The 27733-nt window shown below is 42.0% G+C and overlaps 1 protein-coding gene across 3 annotated transcripts in view; it reads right to left on the reverse strand.

Moving 5' to 3' along the window:
- Positions 1–27733, reverse strand: part of LOC118364816 (VPS10 domain-containing receptor SorCS1-like) — a 158284-nt gene that overhangs the window by 59356 nt on the left and 71195 nt on the right. For all 3 annotated transcript variants that reach the window (XR_008088257.1, XM_035746542.2, XM_052490301.1), the window contains exons 2-3: positions 14193–14260; positions 7258–7357 (exon numbers count right to left, since the gene is read on the reverse strand). Coding sequence is in view for 2 of the 3 variants with exons in the window: in XM_035746542.2 (XP_035602435.2) it covers positions 7258–7357; positions 14193–14260 (168 nt within the window). In the remaining variant the exon portion in view is untranslated. The remainder of the gene's footprint in view (positions 1–7257; positions 7358–14192; positions 14261–27733) is intronic.

Consider the following 27733-nt stretch of genomic DNA (forward strand, 5'->3'; position numbering starts at 1 on the left):
TCCCCACTCTAGGTGTGAGCTGGATGGTCTCATCAGCCCCCAGAGCTTGCGGGAGTTTCTGCTGCGGGAGTTTCTGCTGCGGGAGTTTCTGCTGCGGGAGTTTCTGCATGGCGAACAAAGGTTCGCCATGTGTTGGAGAAACTGTATGTCCGAGTTGAGAAAGCATACCAGCAGCCAGCGGCACTTGCTGCACTGGTAGCCTTTAACGCAGGTGCTTTTCAAAGCCTATGTCAATATTAGGAGTTGAGAAATAAAGTTGACATCATTAGAAATAAGATAATATCCTATTTTCTACTGTAGGTATGTCATTTCAAATGTGTTTATTCTGTTGTTGCAAAAGCAATATTCATTCAATTAAATAAAATAAAAATATATATATTTTCGCAGTCCCCTTGCAGTACCTCCATGGACCCCCCAGAGTTTTAAAATAACCCTCTGTTTAAAACTTTGCGATTTGGCCATTCGACAGTTCTTTCTGCATCAGCTGGTCAGATAGTCCAATTTATATTTGGAGTTAGGGCGATTCCAAAATGTGTCCAAAAAGAGAAGAAAACTCCCCAGCAAATACATTTGAGTTTGATGGATAGGAAGTGTAGGGGTTTTTCATGAGGAAAACCATGAGTGGAAACCATCCAACTTGGCAGGAGAAAAGGCAGCAAGATCATATTGCGTAAATCTTATAAGACATACTGCTCTCAGTAAATCAGAATGTACATCTATCTACTGTTAGTGAAATGTTCCAATATTCACATTCTATATTAATGTCTTAAAAATGTATCTTAATAACGCTATTGCAACTGAGATAATTGTCCACCGTGCATTTTAATTACTGACATAATGGCTTCAATTTCCTCTGTATGCCTGTCTGGAATGAATAAAAATGGCCTCCTCTTTCCTTTGTGAGAAATCTCAGTGTAACACACTCACTAAGACCCAGGAAAGATAATACATCTTTAATGAAAAGCCCCGCAGTGCCTTGGAGAGATCATTTCTTCCTAATGGACTTCACTTTCTTCATCTGCTAATACAATGTACTGTCCTAGCGCTTACTAAAGATCTACCTAAGGAGTTATCTCGCGGTTGCTGCTCTGAACCCAGGGCATAACCTATTTATGGAGAACATGTCAGCAATGGAAAGGGATTGAATGGGTTTAACTACAGGGTTATGTTCATTTAGGGCAGGTTTTAAAATGTTTTACAAAGGAAAACTAAGATGAGCATTTCTTAGTGGACACGTCCCAGGTAGTCTCTTCCTCGGTTTCAGTCCGTTTTTGAACACAATCCAGGTCTTGCTTTGGATGGGAGGCCGAGTAGATGCCTGATTGAGGCTACAGGCAAAAGGGCAGTCAGGCAGGGACAAGGTCTGGCGTGGGAAAATAAGTGAAGTCTTCATAAGAGGCTAATAAAAATGTCAGCCGGGAGACTTGGGATGCTCGGGTAAAGGTCTCACCAAAATGAAAGGGGTGCCAAGTGGGAGGAAGAGAAAGAGGGACATTGAACAAGTGAGAACACACTGCGGCAAATGGTGCATGGACCATCTTTTTGGATTTGGCCGTATCCTTATTACCTCGTCATTAGTTCACCTTTTCATTTCACCCGTATTTGATCACTCCCTTAAAACTTTGTCTTGTCTTTGCATGCGGTATTACAGCGCTCTATTCTGGACTACATAATGAGCCCTTCTCTTCTCTTTTACCAGCCAACCAGGTGCTGCAACACTTTGAACTCTCCTTATTAAACACAAGTACTGTCTCTCGAGCCCAGGCATTTGAAGTCGAGACTAATTGACTACCACCTTGACATTTCCACTGCACCCCGGCCCGGCCCGGAACCTCACCAACACTAACATCGCATCTTCACACTGACGGTAATTGGGGCTTTATGACTCCCATCCTAGCCCCTACCTCCCAACACACACACACAAACACATTGGAAGATATGGTGGAGTGTTGTGTACAACAAGCTAGTCGGAGCTAGTGGGGGATCGATGCATAATATTAAGCATATTAATGATAATCCTGTTTGCGTTGCACTTGTTGCCTCTAGAATGGAAAAAAAATATGCAAATTATATTTTTGGAGTGCAGACCCTATACACTGCATCACATAATAATGAGGTAATACAAGGAAAGGCACGCAACACAGTTTGAGGTAGGTCTACTTGAAGGGCAAGGAAGCATGCCGTTTTGCCACTACCTTGATTTTGCTTTGTCTCAAACAATCACGCTACGTGGAACATTAATAAATCATAATGGAATGTAAGATTAATCGCATGTGGCGTCATGAGATGTGATCTGTGTGAGATTGCGGAAGCACTCCAAGGGGTTCTCTCTCTCTCCATTGGCTTCTCCCTCCCTCCCTCCCTCCCTTCCTCCCTCCCTCCCTCCCTCCCGCCCTCCCAGCCTGCTCATGGGCCTTAGTGTTCTTGCCTCGCTCTCATTTGTAGATTGTGCCTTAGGGCTGACAGATGTTCTATATTTTTTCCACCGTTAGGTTGTTCGCTTCCATCACGTTTACCACCACATGCACAGCTACTCCCTTCCTTCAGCCAGAGCATGGCTAACTCGCCTTGACTCAGATCACGCCTGTATCGTCTCCCATGAAGAACAGTGAGATGAGGAACCACTCCCGTGCTAGCGTTTACCTCCACCAGCTGAAGGATGATAAATTGCGCCGTGCTAGCACGCTAAACTATCATGCTAGAGCCAGTTGGGTCCCATGGCAGTTCCAGTTGCTAGCACGCTAAACTATCATGCTAGAGCCAGTTGGGTCCCATGGCAGTTCCAGTTGCTAGCACGCTAAACATTCTAAAGTGGAAATTACAACCTTCAGAAGCCTTTTTAAACATTGAATACACTACAAGCTTGCATTTCCTGCTGTGCAGGAAAATTCTCAGCAAACGAGTGATCAAAAGAAGATCCTACATCTGTACGTACCCTCATTTGCACTTCTTTGTGAAGTGATGGGAACATTTCTAAAGAGTTTGTCTTTACTACTTTGAGGACAGTTCAAGGACATTAAATATTAATTTGCACTTATAAATATGTGCTTGTTTCAAAAATAGTGGCAATGAATGGAAGTATTTGAACTCTGAAGCAAATTCATATTCCACCCACCTGCCTGATGAAGATGTCTGAGCTGCACAGAGGCTATCATTGTTTTGGAGCACAACACACACACACACACACACACACACACACACACACACACACACACACACACACACACACACACACACACACACACACACACACACACACACACACACACACACACACACACACACACATTTGTGCCACTGACTGCTGCTTTAGTCAATATGTTCATGAGAAAAAGCATTCATCAGTGTTTTCCATAAGCGCCCGGCCGTCAGCTAAATAGCCGATCATTGTAAGCCGGGCTACTTTTTCCACTTAAAATTTTAGTCAGAAAAGTCCATGTAGCCTTCTGCCGCTAAAGAGAATGATATGCATCATCTATTGATCTATTGATAGTACAGACACCTGTCAGTCTTTCGCATGTTTTATCGGCCTATACAGCCACAGAGTCGGGGCGCAAAGGCTATTTACTGTGCTTTGATTGATTACCAAACGGCAAAAGTTGACTAGTTTACAAAAAGTGTCGAAACGACTGAATTAAAGTCAATCCCCTATATCCCTTTGCTATTTATAAATCATACATTGTAGTTATGTCCATGGTATAGCATCGGGACATGTAAAACCAAAGATCTTGTTTGTTTTTTCCTAGGATTCGAAGCCCATGAAAAGACATGCCAGTGACCGCTAAAGTGGCTCGTCAGTGTAGCCTAGCGATGGGTTGTTCGCCAACTGACGGCTCTTTTTGAATGGATCTGTTAGGTTAATGGAACCGAATCTCCTCCATTAAGAGAGATGTGACTGCAGATAAATGATGAGAATATTCAGTGAAGACGTTGAATTCTCACTGCAGGAACAATAGGAAGTGGAGAGAGCGTTCAGGTCCAAAATATGGTCAAGTAAAACAGATTGATAATGATACTTATATGCTAGTATTAAAGACAGATAGATATATGGCCTACTGATTTAATTACATTTAACAGACAACTGCTGCTTTCTGTTTAGCAAAGCCCATGTTTAACACCTGCTTCATTATTCAATCATACCTGTTGAAGTAAGACTGTAAATGTGACTTGAATCTCAAGAGAAGACAGGTTTGATGTTGAAAAGGTTTTCTTACTTAGGAAAGAGTTGTGATCAGGACAAGGCCTAGACGATATCCAAAACTACTAACACACTGAATTTCAATCATTTCCAGTCATTTTATTGTAAAGTAATGTCTTTCTAGTTAATACAACAACAAATTTGACCAAAATGCGAGGAAAAGTCATTAAAAGTATTCTATAATTTAGGGGTGCATTTTGGATGGAATCAAGGCATTAGAATGTACCAGAAGCCACCACAATTGAGCTTGTTCTGCAAATTTCACGGAAAGCACAGCTATTACTTCCAACGAAAAAAAGACTGCTTCTGAGAGGGAACCAGAGAGGTTGTTTGTCTGAATCTGGCCGTCGCTCAATCAGCCTCCCCTCAAATTCCTTTCATTTTCCGGAAGCATTAGCCGCCCTACCAAACATTTGTACAAGAAAATGATCTGCAAGCGTGTCAGAGGGGTTGTCGATATTTGCCGTCATTACGCGTTATTTCTCACACACATTTCTCTGTACTAAAACCTGTTTATCCGCTATTTGCTTGTGATTACTCTTCAACTGGACTGACCACCTGCTCTGATTCTCTGCACCTTAGCACACATGCACACACCAACACAGACAAACACACACATATACATTCATGCTACACACACACACACACACATCACAACGGCTGCTACAAGACTTATAATACTGCTCAATTTATACACTGCCCCCCATCCACCCCTCTTCCCCAAAACATGAGTAAATATTGGACTATAAATTGTGCCTTCCTTCATTATACTTATGTATAATATTCTACTGAACCATTAACTTTATGTTTCTATTGTTATCTTTTATTAAGTTTTATTGTGGTTGCACCGTCCAGAAGGAACTTGCCAGTAAGCCTTTTGTTGAACGATGTTATAGCATGTGTATCACATACACACATCTAATAAAACTAGAAACTACTGATAATACGGTTATTTGCCTTCGCAAGCGTTTCCTTTATAAGCATTCTCATACTCAGAATGAGTCAAAATGCATGCAGTGTTCTGATCTGAGTGATAAAATAGTGATCCATTGTTTCTGACTGTCCTTCCACTGGTCCTTGTACACCAGTGACCCCATGCATCCCTCTCCTCCACTCCTCTCTACTCTACCATCCCCTGCAGCAAAAGAAGGTTGACTTACCCTAACAGCGTGGGTGACAGCTAGCCAGAGTGATGATGACAAAGGTAACCTGGGTCCCTCTTCCCACAGGCTGTGTGTGTGTGTGTGTGTGTGTGTGTGTGTGTGTGTGTGTGTGTGTGTGTGTGTGTGTGTGTGTGTGTGTGTGTGTGTGTGTGTGTGTGTGTGTGTGTGTGTGTGTGTGTGTGTGTGTGTGTGTGTGTGTGTGTGTGTGTGTGTGTGTGTGTGTGTGTGCGTGTGCGTGTGCGTGTGTGTGTGTGATTAGCACCCAGTTACCTGTTTTTACACGTCATATCACCTGAGTTCTGTGTTAAAGGGGTGACTCTGCGGTAGTATGCTGTAGCCATTTTAGAAACCCACTAGCGGTCTGTGTTTTGTTCAGAGAGACATACACTGAGTGCACAAAACATTATGAACATCCCTTCTGAACACTTTCAACACCTTGTAGAGTCCATTTCCCCGACAAATTGAGTCTGGCCTGAGGATAAATCCATATTACGAAAAGTGTTCCTAATGTTTTGTACACTCAGTGTATAAGCTAGAAGGTTTGCTGCAGAGACAGGGTGAATTACTAGGTACGGCCCAGTATGGTCTTTGTAAGATAACAGGCTATTTGACTCTTAGTAGTTTGTTAGTTTATATTTTGTAGCAACATCAAGGCCTGTACCTTCCACTTCTTGTCAATAAAACATTTAAAAACAGTGCAGGCTAATATTCCACGGGCTAACAGTCCACACTATATTTAATGGAAATGGTAAAGCTCACTATACTGTATTCCCTGCATGTCTCACTATCAACATCTGTTACCTTGACAACATTTCCCTGGTCTTTGATGTTTTTTATTTTGCTCATTTATCTAGGCTTACCTCCTACCTCTTGTAATACAAAGTGTTCGTGTTCCAAACAACACAGTCTAACATTCCACATGACAATCCACAGCAATGATAAAGCCTACTGCTGTTTGTCCCGTCCTCTCACCATTAGCTTGACACCTCTTTCCTGGTCTATGACAGAAGCTTTCTCATTGGACTGAACACGGGGGCGAGGAGAGGTGGGGTGGGGAGTGGAGGTTGGGGGGGGGTGTGCATTTCATCTTCATTATTAGACAAGAATTAACTAGGAGAAAATGACCTGTTCTGATTAGGGTCTTCTTAAAAAGGGAGGAATGTGAGAAAGGAAGGATGAAGGGAGATGGGACTAATGAGTCAAATTGTCAGGATGGCTCCTCTTGAGGGTTGTGGGAGAAGGGGTTGGATGGGGTTAGGGGTGCAGGGGGTGGGGGAGGGGGGGTGAGCCAACGGTCGCAAATATGAAGAGCTCGTCTATCCTTTGATTAAAACACTGGAATTCTTCCTTCCTTTTTTTCTTTGTCTGGTCTATAATTCATTCGTTCCGGAAAGAGAGAGAAATTATAGGGTCGGTATAAATATTAACGATTAGAAGTATTTTTTTAGAAGAGCACTGCTAACTCTCTGGGTGGAGATTAGCACGGCTTAATGGATGTGGCAGATGTTGTTGGAGGTGACAGAGGCACCAAACAGACATGGCAGTACAAACTTCAAAATGTTTCTGTTCGTTATATATTGGCAGTTGACATCAGCATTGCAAGTCCATTGCCGTGCCTTCGTAAGTGTATCTAACTGAGCCGTAATGTGCAGATCAACTTTTTCTACTACAAAAACGACTTATACTGATAGATCGTTCGAATTTGAGTCAAGTAAGTGGACTGTTTTATATGAGCTAGGACATTTGTCAGCATTTACAGTGTAAGTAAGAAACAACCCCACACAGAGAGACATTTAGAAAGCAGACGGAAAGCAGACAGAGAACTAGAACGTTATCTCATAGTTATGACAAAATAACAACACTAAATACACCTCAAAACACATAAATGCACATTACCTTTCTCTTGTTGTTGGGACTGACGTACAAGTAGCTGAGGATTGTTTTCGCCCCCACTTTCTCATTGAGCTTCTGGTAAGTGGTTCCGTAGTCGGTTGACCTAGAAATGAATCAGAGTGTTTGATGAAGACTTGGATGAATTACTTGTTGTAATTAAACAAATCCCCTGGAGAATGTTTAGTAGGAGAGAAGAAAAAAAAGCATGCACAATTAAGTCCCACCTCCTTGTGGTTCGCTGTTCTACGACGACACACTCAGATTACACAGGATAATCCACCATAACCTAGCCAGGGTGTAGTGGGTTCAAGTGGGAAGTTTGACCTTCATGTTTTGTATAAGCCTAAGCGCCAAATATCAGTAGCTGTAACGTATAGTTAGAATAGGGGGCTCTACATATCACTACAGCACATATTTGGTTTAGTTAACCATTTTGATCTTTGATTTTCATATGAATCATACAGATGGAGGATCTTCATTTGATCACCGTGTTTGTTGCAGGAAATGCAAACTGGTAGTGTAATCAAGGTTTAAAAAGGCTTCTAAAGTGTGTATATGTTCTGATGCAGCAGGATGATTTCCCTGCTGTGATAAACTGGTCAAATTAACATCCTACATCTATAGGACTGTCCATTTTAATGTCAGTTAAATAGTTCCACAGCAAAGTATGTACTTGTTAGACACTTTTTTAGCTCAGTAGAATACTTATTTTTTAGAAATTGTGACACTTGTTGACATATAGTCTCCTACCAGTTTGAAACAGATGTCCAACCTCTAAATTGGCAAATTCCGTACTTCACACTCTGCTATATGTGGCCGTCGAAACAAACTACTTCAACATTCATTGAAATATAGTCTCCAACTGTCTGACCAATGACCATCACTTATTTTAAAACGGCACAGAATTTTTTTTAAACAGCATCACCAGGAACAATAGCGATTTTCCTGGAATAGTTGCTCTGTTATGATCCAGGACAAGATTCTTGAAGTCAAATCATGTAATTTACTCCTTCAGTCCAATCTTTTAGGAGAAAAAGACACAACGAAGTGCAAAACTTCACGTACATTTGAAAGACTGGCTGCATAGTCTCAAGTGGACTGTCAAAGATGAAGCCATTTGAACCATGAGTTAGACTAGCTTTATGCAGAGTTTTCACACGGCCTCCTGCATTGTCATTCACACAAAGCTTCCTGTTTTAAAGGAAGTAACAGCAATGTTTGAGTGGATTTGGTAAAGAATACTGAAAAGGCTAAATAATGTGTTTTGGAGGTCGTGTCTAGGTAGCACAACTCTGTGGTTTCAAAGTATCACCATGTCTGTCTGCATAAAACTACAACCCAATATGGATCCCAACAGTTGAGTCAAAGCTAACGGTGGATGAAAGGGGATTGTGCTGAAATATTTAAGCGATGGTCAGAGTACTAATGTGAAATTTGTGTTCTGTCTGAGATGTTACATTCCAGAACGTCTCGAAGTTTGAACAACTTATCTCCCCTCTGCCAGGTTCATTTTATTTATAGAGAAGCGAGGCTCAATCAAGGAGCCATTTAATGTTCAGCTAAAACACACACATAAACACACACACACACACACACACACACACATTCAAAGCAGGCAAAGCTTCAAAAATACACCATGCATGCATCACCCTACAACGCTTGTCCCTACTACAAACAAAGCAATCACTGACTTCGATAGAGGGTTTTCATTCATCATGTGCTTAAAGAAATGTTAAATCCTGATTTTGGAAACTCTATTGAAATGGAACCGTTACAATTTTTAAGTAGTTTTTTTTTCTTCTGGTGAAGTCGACAAACAACACATAGAAACACACAAACAGCCCAGCCCCGTGACTTTCATTTGTACTGTTTCAGATTTATTATGGGATGGTTTCCATGTCGATTAAATATGGCCGTCTCTCGGTGAACTCCTGAATACCAGCGGTAACATCTATCAACGGGTGTATCCATCGACACTTTGGACCACAGGACAATGACATCATCTGGCTATTGATCTGCTCCTCATAGAACCCTATCATATGCCTGCTGTGATTTAAGGCCCAATGACTTACTTTTAGTGGTGCAGCAACTCTCAACATGAACCAATGAAACCAATACAATCTTCCCCCTCCCCCCCATTTGGTTGCTCAAGGACAATGATTGCGGAAAAGGCTGTGCTGGTTATGAGGTTGTGAAATGGTGGCTCTACCCCTGTCCTTCTGCTGTTATCTTCTCCATATGACCTCTGGTTTCAGCCAGCCAATTCTCTGGATTGTTCATATGTTGGATGGAATATTATAAAGAGACAAGAATAACAGGGTGGGAGGTAGCCTAGTGGTTAAAATCGGTTAATAATCCCCGAGCCGACTAGGTGAAAGAAAAATTGTCCGATGTGCCCTTGAGCAAGGCACTTTACCCTAATTGCTCCTGTAAGTTGCTCTGGATACTGTACCAGCGTCTGCTAAATGAATACAAATGTAAAGCGAGTCTGATAACGGTGATCTGGTTCACTGTGATATTGGATCACTGGGGATTGTGTATTGTGTTACAGGATTGAGTTATTCCATATACCTAGCTACTCCTCACATCAAATACCTAGCTACTCCTCACATCAAATACCTAGCTACTCCTCACATCAAATACCTAGCTACTCCTCACATCAAATACCTAGCTACTCCTCACATCAAATACCTAGCTACTCCTCACATCAAATACCTAGCTACTCCTCACATCAAATACCTAGCTACTCCTCACATCAAATACCTAGCTACTCCTCACATCAAATACCTAGCTACTCCTCACATCAAATACCTAGCTACTCCTCACATCAAATACCTAGCTACTCCTCACATCAAATACCTAGCTACTCCTCACATCAAATACCTAGCTACTCCTCACATCATATACCTAGCTACTCCTCACATCAAATACCTAGCTACTCCTCACATCAAATACCTAGCTACTCCTCACATCAAATACCTAGCTACTCCTCACATCAAATACCTAGCTACTCCTCACATCAAATACCTAGCTACTCCTCACATCAAATACCTAGCTACTCCTCACATCATATACCTAGCTACTCCTCACATCAAATACCTAGCTACTCCTCACATCAAATACCTAGCTACTCCTCAGATCATATACCTAGCTACTCCTCACATCAAATACCTAGCTACTCCTCACATCAAATACCTAGCTACTCCTCACATCAAATACCTAGCTACTCCTCACATCAAATACCTAGCTACTCCTCACATCAAATACATAGCTACTCCTCACATCAAATACCTAGCTACTCCTCACATCAAATACCTAGCTACTCCTCACATCAAATACCTAGCTACTCCTCACATCAAATACATAGCTACTCCTCACATCATATACCGAGCTACTCCTCACATCAAATACCTAGCTACTCCTCACATCAAATACCTAGCTACTCCTCACATCAAATACCTAGCTACTCCTCACATCAAATACATAGCTACTCCTCACATCAAATACATAGCTACTCCTCACATCAAATACCTAGCTACTCCTCACATCAAATACATAGCTACTCCTCACATCATATACCGAGCTACTCCTCACATCAAATACCTAGCTACTCCTCACATCAAATACCTAGCTACTCCTCACATCAAATACCTAGCTACTCTTCACATCAAATACCTAGCTACTCCTCACATCAAATACCTAGCTACTCCTCACATCAAATACCTAGCTACTCTCACATCATAAACCTAGCTACTCCTCACATCAAATACCTAGCTACTCCTCACATCAAATACCTAGCTACTCCTCACATCAAATACCTAGCTACTCCTCACATCAAATACCTAGCTACTCCTCACATCAAATACCTAGCTACTCCTCACATCAAATACATAGCTACTCCTCACATCAAATACCTAGCTACTCCTCACATCAAATACATAGCTACTCCTCACATCAAATACCTAGCTACTCCTCACATCAAATACATAGCTACTCCTCACATCATATACCGAGCTACTCCTCACATCAAATACCTAGCTACTCCTCACATCAAATACCTAGCTACTCCTCACATCAAATACCTAGCTACTCCTCACATCAAATACATAGCTACTCCTCACATCAAATACCTAGCTACTCCTCACATCAAATACATAGCTACTCCTCACATCAAATACCTAGCTACTCCTCACATCATATACCGAGCTACTCCTCACATCAAATACCTAGCTACTCCTCACATCAAATACATAGCTACTCCTCACATCATATACCGAGCTACTCCTCACATCAAATACCTAGCTACTCCTCACATCAAATACATAGCTACTCCTCACATCAAATACCTAGCTACTCCTCACATCAAATACATAGCTACTCCTCACATCAAATACATAGCTACTCCTCACATCATATACCGAGCTACTCCTCACATCAAATACCTAGCTACTCCTCACATCAAATACCTAGCTACTCCTCACATCAAATACATAGCTACTCCTCACATCAAATACCTAGCTACTCCTCACATCAAATACATAGCTACTCCTCACATCATATACCGAGCTACTCCTCACATCAAATACCTAGCTACTCCTCACATCAAATACATAGCTACTCCTCACATCAAATACCTAGCTACTCCTCACATCAAATACATAGCTACTCCTCACATCAAATACATAGCTACTCCTCACATCAAATACCTAGCTACTCCTCACATCAAATACCTAGCTACTCCTCACATCAAATACCTAGCTACTCCTCACATCAAATACATAGCTACTCCTCACATCAAATACATAGCTACTCCTCACATCAAATACCTAGCTACTCCTCACATCAAATACATAGCTACTCCTCACATCATATACCGAGCTACTCCTCACATCAAATACCTAGCTACTCCTCACATCAAATACCTAGCTACTCCTCACATCAAATACCTAGCTACTCCTCACATCAAATACCTAGCTACTCCTCACATCAAATACCTAGCTACTCCTCACATCAAATACCTAGCTACTCCTCACATCATATACCTAGCTACTCCTCACATCAAATACCTAGCTACTCCTCACATCAAATACCTAGCTACTCCTCACATCAAATACCTAGCTACTCCTCACATCAAATACCTAGCTACTCCTCACATCAAATACCTAGCTACTCCTCACATCAAATACCTAGCTACTCCTCACATCAAATACCTAGCTACTCCTCACATCAAATACCTAGCTACTCCTCACATCAAATACCTAGCTACTCCTCTGTTTTAGTTGAGGGTTCAATTTCAAGCTCTTTTATTCATACCGTACTAATGTGATATTGCCTTGTTGGATTCTTTTCAAGGACAACAACTTTATTTTGGGAGGAGACTTAGAGTACCCCCAGTGCACGCCCAATTAGATTTCCCCCCATATATCTACTGTACTATGACAGCAGCAGCCCGAAGCCCTGTTGTCTTCCCTATTGGAGTTTGATTAATCAATGAGTGGGGGGTATCTGGAGATGGTTAGCGAGAGGTCGCTAATTGCATTAGCGGGGTGCAACATAAACAATAAACAGCTTGAAACGTCCAACGGATGGCAGCTTTGCTAAGTATTCCAAATGAATGTGTGAATTGCATCGGTGCACTCCGACAGTATTTCTCTCTCTCCACTCCGCTTTGAGAGGAGCAGGTTGGGCTTGTACTCCCCTCCCATTTCTGCCCCAGGTTTGATGGCTGTCTACCATTCTTAAACTACCAGGACAGTCTCTCTCTCTTGATGTTAGATGCACTATTAACAGGGTAATGAGGTATCACGCCCGTTCACGTTTGAGCCATCCACGGCCTTAAGCCACTAACGGTTAGTGGTTAGGACTTACATAGAGAATCACATAACGCTACATTTACCACTGCTGTGGTTGGGAGATGGGCCTTGGGGTGACCCACGGATCAGTTGTGGGCCGCTGAAATCACTGGAAAGTCCTGAGGTCTGTTTTCCTCTTTCTCACATGAGGGCCGCAATGTTCCAGCAGACCTGCACCGCTGAGATTTGTACAGATTTGACAGGCCTACTGTTTCCGAAGTCTCTTAAAATGCCAAAACCCGCATTCAATCAACTTTAATGATTGCCAAGTGGAACAAATGTAAGAGCTTTCAATCTGACTCTCTTTTTGTTTTGCAAAAGACCGGGGTAAAATAAGGCGAGACGTGCTCCGCTGAAAGGAGTCTATAGAAGAACAACTAAAATCCTTTAACTTTGGGCTTTCCAATGGACAGTCAAACACTTGACATTTTCGGCAAAGTCTCAAACATACTTGTACGTGACTCTGAACAGAACCACAGAATGTCACACTGTATAAATAACCTATTGGGCACCGAATATCAAGGTAGCAAGAACACAACCTGTAGACCTACAAATACAAGATATTACAACTATAGCCAAGGGAGTGGATTATGTATGAATTCAGTTTTCAGTAATGCGGAGGAGTCCCTTGAGCTGAAAGTGCAACGAGACTCGCTTGAGCTGCACTCAAGGCCAGTCAAATTAAGTGCACTTGGACAACACTGGAGAGCACATTGGCTGTCCGTGAGTAGCTGTGACTCATATTCACACTAATGCCTGTCTGCTTTGGGATGAATTAAACATCTGGTCGGTCAGCTGGAAGGTTCTGGAGACAGGTGCACTTTATGCGGGTGAAAAGTCGCCTCAATGAGGAGAGGGCAAGTTGCACCGTTTAAATATTCAAGGTGATTTTGTGTAAGGCTTCGATTTGTCAACCTCTTATGGCGATGTACTTATACTTATTATATGCATTTATAATGTTTGTGGAGACAGAACATGAAACACAAACTTGTTGCAGCTAAGAATCCAATATAACGGGCAGTCGCTGAAGACTTGACACAGAAATGTACACAGAAGACTTACTTTGTCGTTGCATGATGTGCTTACCTCCACAACGAGCTCTCTGTGACACTGTTCAGGTTGAAGTCAAACAGCTTGGTCAGCATGAGAATCACCTGCAAGACATGAGGAAGAATCCTTATGAATACACTTTAACACGGAGCCTACAATAAATGCACGTTTCAACAAACAATTCATCTTAAACTTAGGAGTAATCGCATTTCACATAGCAATTCAAAACATTTGATGATTCGTCCCCAAATTACATTGTCAGCAGTCAAGGAGACGCGTGTTTCTTCTACAGTATGTGAAATCCAAGGAAATGATCTGTTATTGGTGTTACAAGCCACAGGTCATCAACAATTTGGCCTGTTTAACATCCCCGAAAAGTTGCTGAATCGAATCCCTGAGCTGACAAGGTACAAATCTGTCGTTCTGCCCCTGAGCAAGGCAGTTAACCCACTGTTCCCCGTGCGCCGATGCCGTGGATGTCGATTAAGGCAGCCCCCCGCACCTCTCTGATTGAGAGGTTAAATGCGGAAGACATATTTCCGTTGAATGCATTCAGCTGTACAACTGACTAGGTATCCCCCTTTCTTTTCCCACGTTCAAATGGTGTCCCTTTATTTCACGATCACTTGTGTAAGACAAGATGCTTCTTCCATACTTTCTAAAATCACCCATCACATCATTTTCAAAATAGAAAACAGAAGGAACAGAGAAAGGAAGCCATTAAATGTTTGATATGTAGCCTCTGTAGCCACACATGAAAGGCATAGTTCCGTCTTTGGGAAACTCACGGTCCTACCTGATAGAGAATACATTAAACAAATGTGTCCTCCACCTAGCTTGTTCAGGGGATCTGACTACTGACTAGCAAGCTCAGCTGAACTGTCAGCGAGAAGAACTAAAAGATACATCAGATGAACAGCGTGTGACAACTAATTATTTAGAGCTCATTACTTAATCATATCCTATTCAATCTAAACGCGGCACTGTAAATATTCTTTATAACTGTAACACCCTTAAAGTGCATGGGATTTAGAAGGAAAATCTGGGTCGATCCAAGTCTTCGGGGGGAAAACGAAAAGACAGATAAATGCCCGAAGCAGAATGAGAACTACAGAAGCATGTTACTACAGAAGCATGTTACTACAGAAGCACGGAACTACAGAAGCATGTTACTACAGAAGCATGTTACTACAGAAGCACGGAACTACAGAAGCATGTTACTACAGAAGCATGTTACTATAGAAGCATGTTACTACAGAAGCATGTTACTACAGAAGCACGGAACTACAGAAGCATGTTACTACAGAAGCATGTTACTATAGAAGCATGTTACTACAGAAGCATGTTACTACAGAAGCACGAAACTACAGAAGCATGTTACTACAGAAGCACGGAACTACAGAAGCATGTTACTACAGAAGCATGTTACTACAGAAGCATTTTACTACAGAAGCACGGAACTACAGAAGCATGTTACTACAGAAGCATGTTACTACAGAAGCACGGAACTACAGAAGCATGTTACTACAGAAGCACGGAACTACAGAAGCACGGAACTACAGAAGCATGTTACTACAGAAGCATGTTACTACAGAAGCATGTTACTACAGAAGCACGGAACTACAGAAGCATGTTACTACAGAAGCATGTTACTACAGAAGCACGGAACTACAGAAGCATGTTACTACAGAAGCACGGAACTACAGAAGCATGTTACTACAGAAGCATGTTACTACAGAAGCACGGAACTACAGAAGCATGTTACTACAGAAGCATGTTACAACAGAAGCACGGAACTACAGAAGCATGTTACTACAGAAGCACGGAACTACAGAAGCATGTTACTACAGACGCACGGAACTACAGAAGCATGTTACTACAGAAGCATGTTAAACAGAAGCATGTTACTACAGAAGCACGGAACTACAGAAGCATGTTACTACAGAAGCATGTTACTACAGAAGCACGGAACTACAGAAGCATGTTACTACAGAAGCACGGAACTACAGAAGCACGGAACTACAGAAGCATGTTACTACAGAAGCATGTTACTACAGAAGCACAGAACTACAGAAGCATGTTACTACAGAAGCACGGAACTACAGAAGCACGGAACTACAGAAGCATGTTACTACAGAAGCATGTTACTACAGAAGCACGGAACTACAGAAGCATGTTACTACAGAAGCACGGAACTACAGAAGCACGGAACTACAGAAGCATGTTACTACAGAAGCACGGAACTACAGAAGCATGTTACTACAGAAGCACGGAACTACAGAAGCATGTTACTACAGAAGCATGTTACTACAGAAGCACGGAACTACAGATGTTGGTAACTGTGTGGCATCGCCTGGAGTATGATGTCATGGGTTTGACAGTTTCGGGATTGTTCAAATGCGTGTGGATGTCATACAACACAGAGGTCAGTAACAACATGGACATGTCGAACAGATCCAGCAGCAGTGTTATGTCTATCTTTATCAGCCTCATGTCATCCAGATAACCTTAGCATCATCTACATAGCTTATTTTTTCCCCCTCCATACACAAACACCCATAGGCGGTCTGAAACTTCTAAGAGGAACTTCAGGGAACTGCATATTCAGGGAAAAAACTCTGTGGAATATCGTCCCAAGTCCATAGTGTACAGCAAAAACAAAACAACCGGAGCCTATAAACAATTTGTACATGCCGTCTCCAAGACCGGCTACACAATGTTCCTTGGCTGCACGCTGCGTCATGGCAACATCCAACTGTTTCCCTGTCCCTCGGATACCTTTGAGTCTACCCCCCACTGCATGTTGTGGAGGCAGGCGTGGCGGAGGAGGAGTCACCACCGTGGAACTTGTGTGACTTTGTGAAGTGAGTTCCGCCAGCGTGGGGGCCCCGCGAGTGAGTTACAACGCCAGAACAGATGCACCTCTGCAGCGGGGAATTACATTGTGAGGCAGGCCCCTTTGATCACGCTGTATTATGTATGAGGCAACATCTGCGGCCTCGGAACGCACCGAACCAATGCATGCGCACACACACACACACACACACACACACACACACACACACACACACACACACACACGGCTGCTTTGGGTCGACCTGTGGAGGAGTTAAGGTTAGAGAGAAGAAAACATCAACACAAAACCCCTTTAAATGAAGAGCCTGTTCACAACGTAGCCCGGCGTCTCCTCAAAGCGTCTGAGTGGTAGATACTCCGGTGAGGAGAGATTTACCCCAGGGGATGAATAACCTCACATGTGCAGATGAGACCAATGCATGCTAATGACCCAGTCCATTTCGCTGGCCAGCTGGAGGGAGAATTCGTACACAGGCGCGTACACACACACACACACACACACACACACACACACACACACACACACACACACACACACACACACACACACACACACACACACACACACACACACACACACACACACACACACACACACACACACACACACACACACACACACACACACACACACAACCACCTCCACAAGGCTTCTCTCTCTCCCTCTATCTCCTTCCCTCCTCTCTCTCTCCTAAATTCTACCAAACCTCTAAATTCAGTTTTTCTATGTCTGTTTGTCAGAGCAGGTGCCCTTGTACCAATGTATCTCTGTATCTCTGTACTCCATGCCTATGCCTCCACCTCTGCCTGTTTCTGTGTACTAGAGCCAGGTTCTCTATCACCTCGCCCAAACAACCAATAACCTGGGCAGATAAAGTCCTTTAAAAGCAAAGTAAGCAGAGCTGTAAAAGCGGAGCAGGCCAGGCGGGGCTGGCTGTGTAGCGGGCATCATTAACTGAAGGACAGTGTGCATGCGGACCCATCGGTCTGCCACATATGGAGCCTAATGTGGGTGGCCATCAGCGTGCGTCCGTGTCAGATGGTCTGCCCGCTGGAAAGTGCATATGCTACATTACCGAGCTTGCCAATTAGGCCCGTGGGTAGACTCCTACTGTAAATATTACCTTGCCGTGCAATAGAAGGAAAAGACAGACTTTTGGGAAATGAAAGATATTTGAGAAGGACTAACAAAGGGGACAGAGTTGTGTGAGGGAGAGACGATGGAAGACTGACTTTTAGCTTGTGAGGCGTTTGGGTTTCCGTGGCTGTGGCAGGTTGAGGCGACAGCTCTGTTTATGGGATGCATTATGCTGAAAACCCCACATTGAAGTAAGTCCCTGGGCTTCAGAAGAACGTTCGCGGTGGTAGGCCCGGCGAGGTTTGTATTAAGTGTTCCCCTTCGGATAAGTACAACTTTCAAAGTGCATTGAAGGCCAGTTTGAGGGAGTTTGCAAATGTTATGCAAAGTCTGGTTGGCAGAATTTTAGGGGGTATTAGAAATGCAAAGAGAGGTTTGAGCTCAGGGTGCGGATCAATAACAGCTGTGTTTCTGCAAAGACTTAAGTGCTTAGAGTTTCTCTTTCACGCGCAAATACACACACACAGAGAGAGACAGACACACACACATGAATACACACACAGAAGAAATAAACGCACACACACTGAGTGTCTTTGCTGCCAGAAAACGGCTTGTTGTGTTTCCCGCTATCTGGTGATTGTCCTTGACAAGGGGAGAAAAAATAAAAATGATGAACAACGATCAAAATCCCCAAACACGCATATACAAATAATAATTACGATCTCCTACGGCAACAGAGAGCCCCGAACAGCAAACAAACAGAAAACACAGGGATCCTAGCCACGGCTTTGTCTGACTGTGAAACTCCCAGATATTAGACATGTTAAGCACACACTTTAGGGCATTCATATAAAACTCTTCGTCTTCTTCTGTATTTCTTTCACTAAATTGTACAAGAGAGAGAGTTTAGTCATGTTTTTTTCTGACTGCATGCTAAAGTACAATTCTGTATTCCTCACTCTTATTAATGTTTCAGGTATCGTCTCAGATATTCAGATACTGTAGTCTTGAGTCTTCAGTGCTCGCATCCAATTCTTCTCTGTGTTTTTAAATCTATAAGGAATGCATTGCACGCTACTACATATCTATTATATTCCCGAGAAAAAAAAACAAGTTAGTCAAATACATATATATCATATCTAAACATGATTCATCTTCCTAGATGTTCAAAAACCTGAATCTGTCAAACTCCGGAGGGATCATCGTGACAACATGCCTTCTCTCTGTAGGATTAGCTGTTGTCGTTTCATATTTTGGAAATATTTCACAATCCATGCCTATTCCAGATATGAAAGTAAAATGTTGCTGCGACCCTTGATTTTCAAGTCATCTGTCAAATTCTTGGATATCCCCCCAAAAATCTGTCTCCATTGAGGATCAAAACATGTCATTTGAGAGCAATCTCCCAGGCAAAGAAATGTTAGTATAAATAACAAACATGCATAGTAATGTTCTGGGTTTTGGGATGCCTATTTCTGGGGCCTAATTAGCTAGTCTAATAGAAAGTCTATATATATTTTTTTCTTTCTTTTGACAATATTACCCCGAAACCACAGTGAAATAGTTTTCTGTATATTTTAAGACCAACATATTTAGTGTTGTAAACCAACTTGTTGACATACCCCCAGGGTTTTAGTCAAGATCTGTCACACAGTATGCACAATCTCTCTATTCACGGCTGGATATCGTATGTTGATATATATATTCTAGGTTGGATACTAATGGAAATAAGATTTTATATTGTACTGATATACAGTTGAAGTTGTAAGTTTACATACGCCTTAGCCAAATACATTTAAACTCAGTTTTTCACAATTGCTGACATTTAATCATAGTAAAGAATAATAAGAATGTGAAATGTCAGATGAATAGTAGAGCTCTATATTTGTTTCACCAGACCAGAGGACATTTCTCCAAAAAGTATGATCTTTGATCCCATGTATAGTTGCAAACCGTAGTCTGGCTTTTTTATGGCGGTTTTGGAGCGGTGACTTCTTCCTTGCTGAGCGGCCTTTCAGGTTATGTCAATATAGGACTCGTTTTACTGTGGATATAGATACGTTTCCTCCAGCATCTTCACAAGGTCCTTTGCTGTTGTTCTGGGATTGATTTGCACTTTTCGCACCAAAGAACGCGTCTCCTTCCTGAGTGGTATGACGGCTGCGCTGTCCCATGGTGTTTATACTTGCGTACTATTGTTTGTACAGATGAATGTGGTACCTTCAGGCGTTTGGAAATTGCTCCCAAGGATGACCCAGACTTGTGGAGGTCTACAATTTTGTTTTTGAGGTCTTGGTCGATTTCTTTTGATTTTCCAATGATGTCAAGCAAAGAGGCACTGAGTTTGAAGGTAGGCCTTGAAATACATCCATAGTTACACTTCCAATTGACTCAAATGATGTCAATTAGTCTATCAGAAACTTCTAAAGCCATGACATCATTTTCTGGAATTTTCCAAGCTGATTAAAGGCACAGTCAACTTAGCATATGTAAACTTCTGACCCACTGGAATTGTGATACAGTGAATTATAAGTGAAATAATCTGTCTGTAAACAATTATTGGAAAAATGACTTGTGTCATGCACAAAGTGGATGTCCTAACTGACTTGCCAAAACACTCCACAAGAAATTTGTGGAGTGGTTGAAAAACGAGTTTTAATGATTCCAAGTGTATGTACACTTCCGACTTCAACTGTACTTAGTAGTTATCTGCCATGCTTGTATGTGTTTAGCCCTATCAGCAGAAGAACAGATAAACACAAAGCACCGTGGTGGGAAGAAGACTCTGAAATTACTAAAACACATCCAAAGTGCAAATGCAGATTTTCATTGCTGTAGTTTGATTCTGCCACCTGCAATGCTACTGGCCTGATTAGATGGCAGGATTCACCTTAATCACAGCGTGATCACTGTAACAGGGGAAGTACTGTACATACACTAGTCAAATGTACCAGCCTCAGAAATCGGCAATTAACTAACTGCACCTCAGATTGCAGCCCAAATAAATCATCACAGAGTTCAAGTAACAGACACATCTGTTCAGAGGAGACTGTGTGAATCAGGCCTTCCTGGTCGAATTGCTGCAAAGAAACCACCACTAAAGGGCACCAATAAGAAGAAGAGACTTGCTTGGGCCAAGAAGCACGAGCAATGGACATTAGAAATCTGTCCTTTCTGCCCTTTGATCTGATTCCAAATTTTAGGTTTTTGGTTCCAACAGCCATGTCTTTGCGAGACACAGAGTAGGTGAACGGATGATCTCTGTATGTGTGGTTCCCACCGTGAAGCATGGAGGAGGAGGTGTGATGGTGTGGGGGTGCATTGCTGGTGAGACTTTCTGTGATTTATTTAGAATTCAAGGCACACAACCAGCATGGCTACCACAGCATTCTGCAGCGATACGCCATCCAATCTGGTGTGCGCTTAGTGGGACTATCATTTGTTTTTCAAATCAAATGTATTTATATAGCCCTTCTTACATCAGCTGATATATAAAAGTGCTGTACAGAAAAAAGGCTCCAGGCTGTGTAAGGGCTATTTGACCAAGAAGGAGAGTGATGGAGCGCTGCATCAGATGACCTGGCCTCCATAAATCACCCGACCTCAACCCAATTGAGCTGTTTTGGAATGAGTTGGACCCCAGAGTGACTACCTCATGAAGTTGGTTGAGAGAATGCCAAGAGTGTGCAAAGCTGTCATCAAGGCAAACGGTGGCTACTTTGAAGAATCTTAAATATAAAATATATTTTGATTTGTTGGTTACTACATGATTCCATACGTGTTATTTCATAGTTTTGATGTCTTCACTATTATACTACAATGTAGAAAATAGTACAAAATTAAAATAAATCCTTGAATGAGCATGTTTTCCAAACTTTTGACTGCTACTGTATACTGCCATGAATTATGCACATAGACTCTAGAGATTGTTCACAATCTATTGTTTTGGGGGGTTTGAGTGTGTGTGTGTGTGTGTGTGTGTGTGTGTGTGTGTGTGTGTGTGTGTGTGTGTGTGTGTGTGTGTGTGTGTGTGTGTGTGTGTGTGTGTGTGTGTGTGTGTGTGTGTGTGTGTGTGTGTGTGTGTGTGTGCGTGCGTGTGCATGCTTGTATGCGAGTGCAAATGTGCATGTGTGCGAGTGCGAATGAGCGTGTGCGTGTCTGTGCGCACATGGGTCTTCAAATGACTGATGTATCTGAAAACAATGTCGATTTGGGTAATAAATCACTGTTTAGTACTTTGAAATAAGGGGAAGATAACACTTGACAGAATTATTGAAATTGAATTCATGGAAACTCTCGCTCTAGACAAAAGATAACGGGACTATTCACCGTATCCCAAGTAGGTAAGAGTTCCTGCCTGCGTAGTATGAAAAGCCCGAGCTCCAACAATTGAGTTTTAACTTCCAAAGTAGGTTACAATCCACCCACTGGTTAAATATAGTACATCACTTCCGTAGCGCGAGAGAGGAATGTGGTTGCTCACTCCTGATCATTTGACAAATAAAACTGAATATATGAATGTTAATCCGATGAACCCGCTCACATATCCCCGGGGGATATTGCAATAACACATAAAACCTTGGAACTGTCAACGTGGAAAATCAAGTTTTATGTTAGCGGTGACAGAAAGGTGTGGAAATGAAAGCACTATGAAACTCACAGACATACTCAAAGTTTCTAGTGGTGTTGAATGGGAATGAGAAGTCTGTGGGTATATGATTTTCAACGAGTTGAAAATCAAGTTTTTATGTTAGCGGTGACAGAAAGGTGCGGAAATGATGAAAGCATTACACAAACCGAGTCTATGAAACCGATTCTATGAGTAAAATGCTGTGGCTGACTTGGATTTTGGTATTAGACTGCAGAGGCCCAAGAGGCTAGTCTAGCGGCTGTTTTTCCCCTATGTGTTAACAGCACAACCTACATGAGCTTATTAGCTACAGTCGCTACACTACTAGACAGATGGAGCGTGACAAATAAAGCTAAGAGAATCTCGCTCATCGCAGATTCATTATTCAGATGTTCATCCTCAGAAGTAGCATCAGCTCACTAATGGGATAATAAAAGGTATTTACAAAGCTACATCTATCTATCTATCTATCTATCTATCTATCTATCTATCTATCTATCTATCTATCTATCTATCTGGCAAAGACACTCTCTCCCTCTCTTCTCTCTCTCCCTCAGAGGCAAAATAATCGGTCCAGCGAGAGAGAGAGAGAGAGAGAGAGAGAGAGAGAGAGAGAGAGAGAGAGAGAGAGAGAGAGAGAGAGAAGTAGGAAGAGGGAGAGAGAAGACGGCCGAGGGAGAGACAGAGAGAGCGGGAGAGAGAGAGGCAGAGAGGAGGAAGAGGGAGAGAGAAGAAGGCCGAGGGAGAGACAGAGAGAGCGGAAGAGAGAGACAGAGAGGAGGAAGAGGGAGAGAGAGCGAAGGAGGAAGAGGGAGAGAGCAAGAGAGAGCGTGAGAGACAGGGGGAAGAAGAGATGGTGGTAGTAGCTAACAAGCTCTTCTCTGCCAATCTCTTTCTTTGTTCCCATTATTCAGAATCAAAGACTCCTGATTCCCAGCATTTGCATGCGATTAAAGGTGATTAGCAGTAGAGCTCCAGTCTAAACCAATACTTCCCTCCCTTGGAATCATCGCGGCCCACCCAACTACTGCTAGTTTTGCAATCACCGCCAACACTCACCACCGCCATGACACTGACTCCCTTTCTGTTGTTGATCGGCTCTGTTGTGTATCAAACCATTGTGTGAGGCACCTCAACATCATTCACGTGCTTCATTTGCGTCAAAGAAAAACACGTTAAGACAAACCAAAAGTAGGTATTACGTGGAGGGATAAAAACGATACAAATGAGAAACAAGATTTTCAAGTAGCTGAGGTGGCTAAATAGATAGCCGTTAACACGAGAACACAGAGGAATGAGAATGACAATCAACGGGGGTCTTAACCTCGTCTCGCACGTCACTGTAATGAGATGATAAAACGGCTCCCCGGGGGGTTGGAACAAGCCGTATTCTAGCGTGTACACAGACAGCTGTATCGATACGGGAGCAATTGTTGCTGAGCTTCATACCCTGGTAATAGAATAGGAGACACACGCTGCACACCAATAGGGACACTCAATTTCAGCACAAGAGAGCATTGTATAGTAAGAAAATATATGGCATTCAGAATAGTCAACAATGTCATCATTGTTAGAGATATAGCATTATTCAGAATAGTCAACAATGTCACCAATGTCAGAGATATAGCAGTATTCAGAATAGTCAACAATGTTAGAGATATAGCAGTATTCAGAATAGTCAACAATGTTAGAGATATAGCAGTATTCAGAATAGTCAACAATGTTAGAGATATAGCAGTATTCAGAATAGTCAACAATGTTAGAGATATAGCAGTATTCAGAATAGTCAACAATGTTAGAGATATAACATTATTCAGAATAGTCAACAATGTTAGAGATATAGCAGTATTCAGAATAGTCAACAATGTTAGAGATATAACATTATTCAGAATAGTCAACAATGTTAGAGATATAGCAGTATTCAGAATAGTCAACAATGTTAGAGATATAGCAGTATTCAGAATAGTCAACAATGTTAGAGATATAGCATTATTCAGAATAGTCAACAATGTTAGAGATACAGCATTATTCAGAATAGTCAACAATGTTAGAGATATAGCAGTATTCAGAATAGTCAACAATGTTAGAGATATAGCATTATTCAGAATAGTCAACAATGTTAGAGATATAGCATTATTCAGAATAGTCAACAATGTTAGAGATATAGCAGTATTCAGAATAGTCAACAATGTTAGAGATATAGCAGTATTCAGAATAGTCAACAATGTTAGAGATATAGCATTATTCAGAATAGTCAACAATGTTAGAGATACAGCATTATTCAGAATAGTCAACAATGTTAGAGATATAGCAGTATTCAGAATAGTCAACAATGTTAGAGATATAGCAGTATTCAGAATAGTCAACAATGTTAGAGATATAGCCTGGTCCTTCTGTAGCTCAGTTGGTAGAGCATGGCGCTTGTAACGCCAGGGTAGTGGGTTCGATCCCCGGGACCACCCATACGTAGAATGTATGCACACATGACTGTAAGTCGCTTTGGATAAAAGCATCTGCTAAATGGCATATATTATATATATATTATATATATAGCATTATTCAGAATAGTCAACAATGTTAGAGATATAGCAGTATTCAGAATATTCAATATGTCCCTGTATAAAGCAACAACAAAAAAGAAAAAGAAGATAAGAGGAAGGAGAAGAAAGACAGAACTCTGTTTTCAATCACAGTTCAATGGAGTTTGATCAATCTCCCCATGATGTCAGATCTGACCAAGATTTCAACCCAGCCCACACAGGAAATCATTCAAGGCCAGACCGTTAGTGCCAGCCTTGGCTGAGGAGGCCACACACACAAACAAGGACAGAAGGGAAGCCGCCATGCTAGGGCCAAAAGATTGATTGGACCAGAGGAGACCAACACTGTAGCCCGCAAGGAGGAAAACACAACCAGTTGTCGAGTCAATGGCACCCATTTCTAAAGTGTCATCTGGAGACGATCTCATTGGCTACCATCCACCGAATCCATTTACAGGGGGTGCAATCAGATTCATTGATCTGAACAGTGTCATTAACTAGGGGATAATACATGATGTAAACACAATCAATGTCCGTCACCCCAAGGGCTCTCCTTTCAACACAGCGCTTAACAAACAGCCTCACCTTCACTGTAATGTAAACTCCATTCAAGTACAATTTATAGGCCTCTATCACCTCCTTGATTACTTATGGTTTATCATCATATGGGGGGCGCATTACACGCCACAAACAGTAGTACTCTAAACTCAGAATTGCCGCGACACCTTTAGCGTTGCCCTTTGCATAGATGTCCCAGTATATCATGTATATAGTGGGGTTAGTGAGCCGTTGAGTATTTGTTTACTACAGAGGGACATGCCTGGGCAAGTCCAGGCGGAACCATACGGCTATTTAAAATGTCAACAACAAAGAGTTGTCGTGTAACGGACAGGCGGGAGGCCCCTATTGGATAGTGGTTAGGGATCGGGAATGATTGATTGGTTGATCCGCGTCAGCCAACCCCTTTTACTGTTTTTAATGGCGTTCTTGACACTATATCCAATTACTTAGAATAATTATTTGGGCTTGCAGAGCTGATGACTGGCTGCATTTTGGAAATGTGAGACTGGATCGAGTCCAAGTTAATGCATAAATTAATAGGCCAGGCCACTGGGAGGGGAGTTGTTCAATCTCTCATGGAGAGAGGAGGCTACTGTATCCAAGGAACTCCTCCGTGAGGAGACAATTGAAAGCAATAAACCCTGGGGGTTATTGGTAGGACATAAACCTCCTCTCCCCTTATCCTCTTGTCTATTTATTGTTTATTGTGACTTCACATATACATATGGCAGCACACACAGATCCACTCACCTCTATAGGCCCGAGAAAGGAAAAAGGGAAAGGGATTCTCCTTGGTCAGCTAAAATGGAGGAGAGCGAATGAGTCCTTAGGGATAGCAGGGAGATTATGGGAAGGGGAATTCACAATTGAGAGACCTGGTTTAAAGTTTGTATCTATTGACTAATCGACAAAGACTGAGGCTGGATCCATAGAAAGCCAAGGGAAGCTCACCTTGGTGTTGCAGATCGGTCCACATGTTCTTGTAATGCAGGGGAGAAAAGCCCCGTTTGAAAGGCACGGCTAAAATAAGCTGCTCCGCAGAACACAGTGTACTAGGGACATTCTGCTTACTTTTCAGGGACAGAAGTTCAGCCCAGTCTGTGGAGAAAAATGTCAGTGGAAGAGATTGAGCATACTAATTAATAAACTCTAAAAACATACTGTTGTTCAGTATGTACAAATACCATTCTAAATTGCTGCATTTAAATCCCTAAACTTTAAACAAAACCTTCATGAAGTTGTGCTTTTTGACACTGGCTTTGTGAAATTAAACTCCCTCTCCCTAGACAGTTGTTACCTGATGATTAAATCTTCAACCTCAAATCTGTGCGAACTGTAAAAAGGTCGCCAGCTAATTTGATTTGTGGGCCCCCGAAGAAATTCATTATAAATCTGAAGAACACATGGAGGGAATTCGCAGTTGAAATGTGTTTTATGATTACAGAAATGTAGAGTGACTTTATTGTACAATATCGTGCTATACAGCTACGCAAAGTTCAGTTAAATGTAATTAATTTAGTGTATCCTGGGGATATGTTTATTATTAGCAAAGGGATGTGGGAGCAAACCAGAAATGAAGAAAACAAGCCTGATCCATTCATTATAATGAATTTTCAGCATTTCAAATTCTGCCAATTCAGCACTTCGCTTACCTTACCAATCGTACAGTCTACCGTATTACCAGATGCAATTAGTAATAATCGGATGTATTGACTTGGCGAGGTCACAGGAGGTAAATGTTACCCAATGTTACCCTTTTACCTCCCTTATCTCACCCCATTTGCTCACATTGTATATAGACTTGTTTATACTGTATTATTGACTGTGTGTTTGTTTTACTCCATGTGTAACTCTGTGTCGTTGTACGTGTCGAACTGCTTTGCTTTATCTTGGCCAGGTCGCAGTTGTAAAT

The sequence above is a fragment of the Oncorhynchus keta genome, chromosome 32, assembly GCF_023373465.1.
Source record: "Oncorhynchus keta strain PuntledgeMale-10-30-2019 chromosome 32, Oket_V2, whole genome shotgun sequence".
NCBI lineage: Eukaryota > Metazoa > Chordata > Actinopteri > Salmoniformes > Salmonidae > Oncorhynchus > Oncorhynchus keta.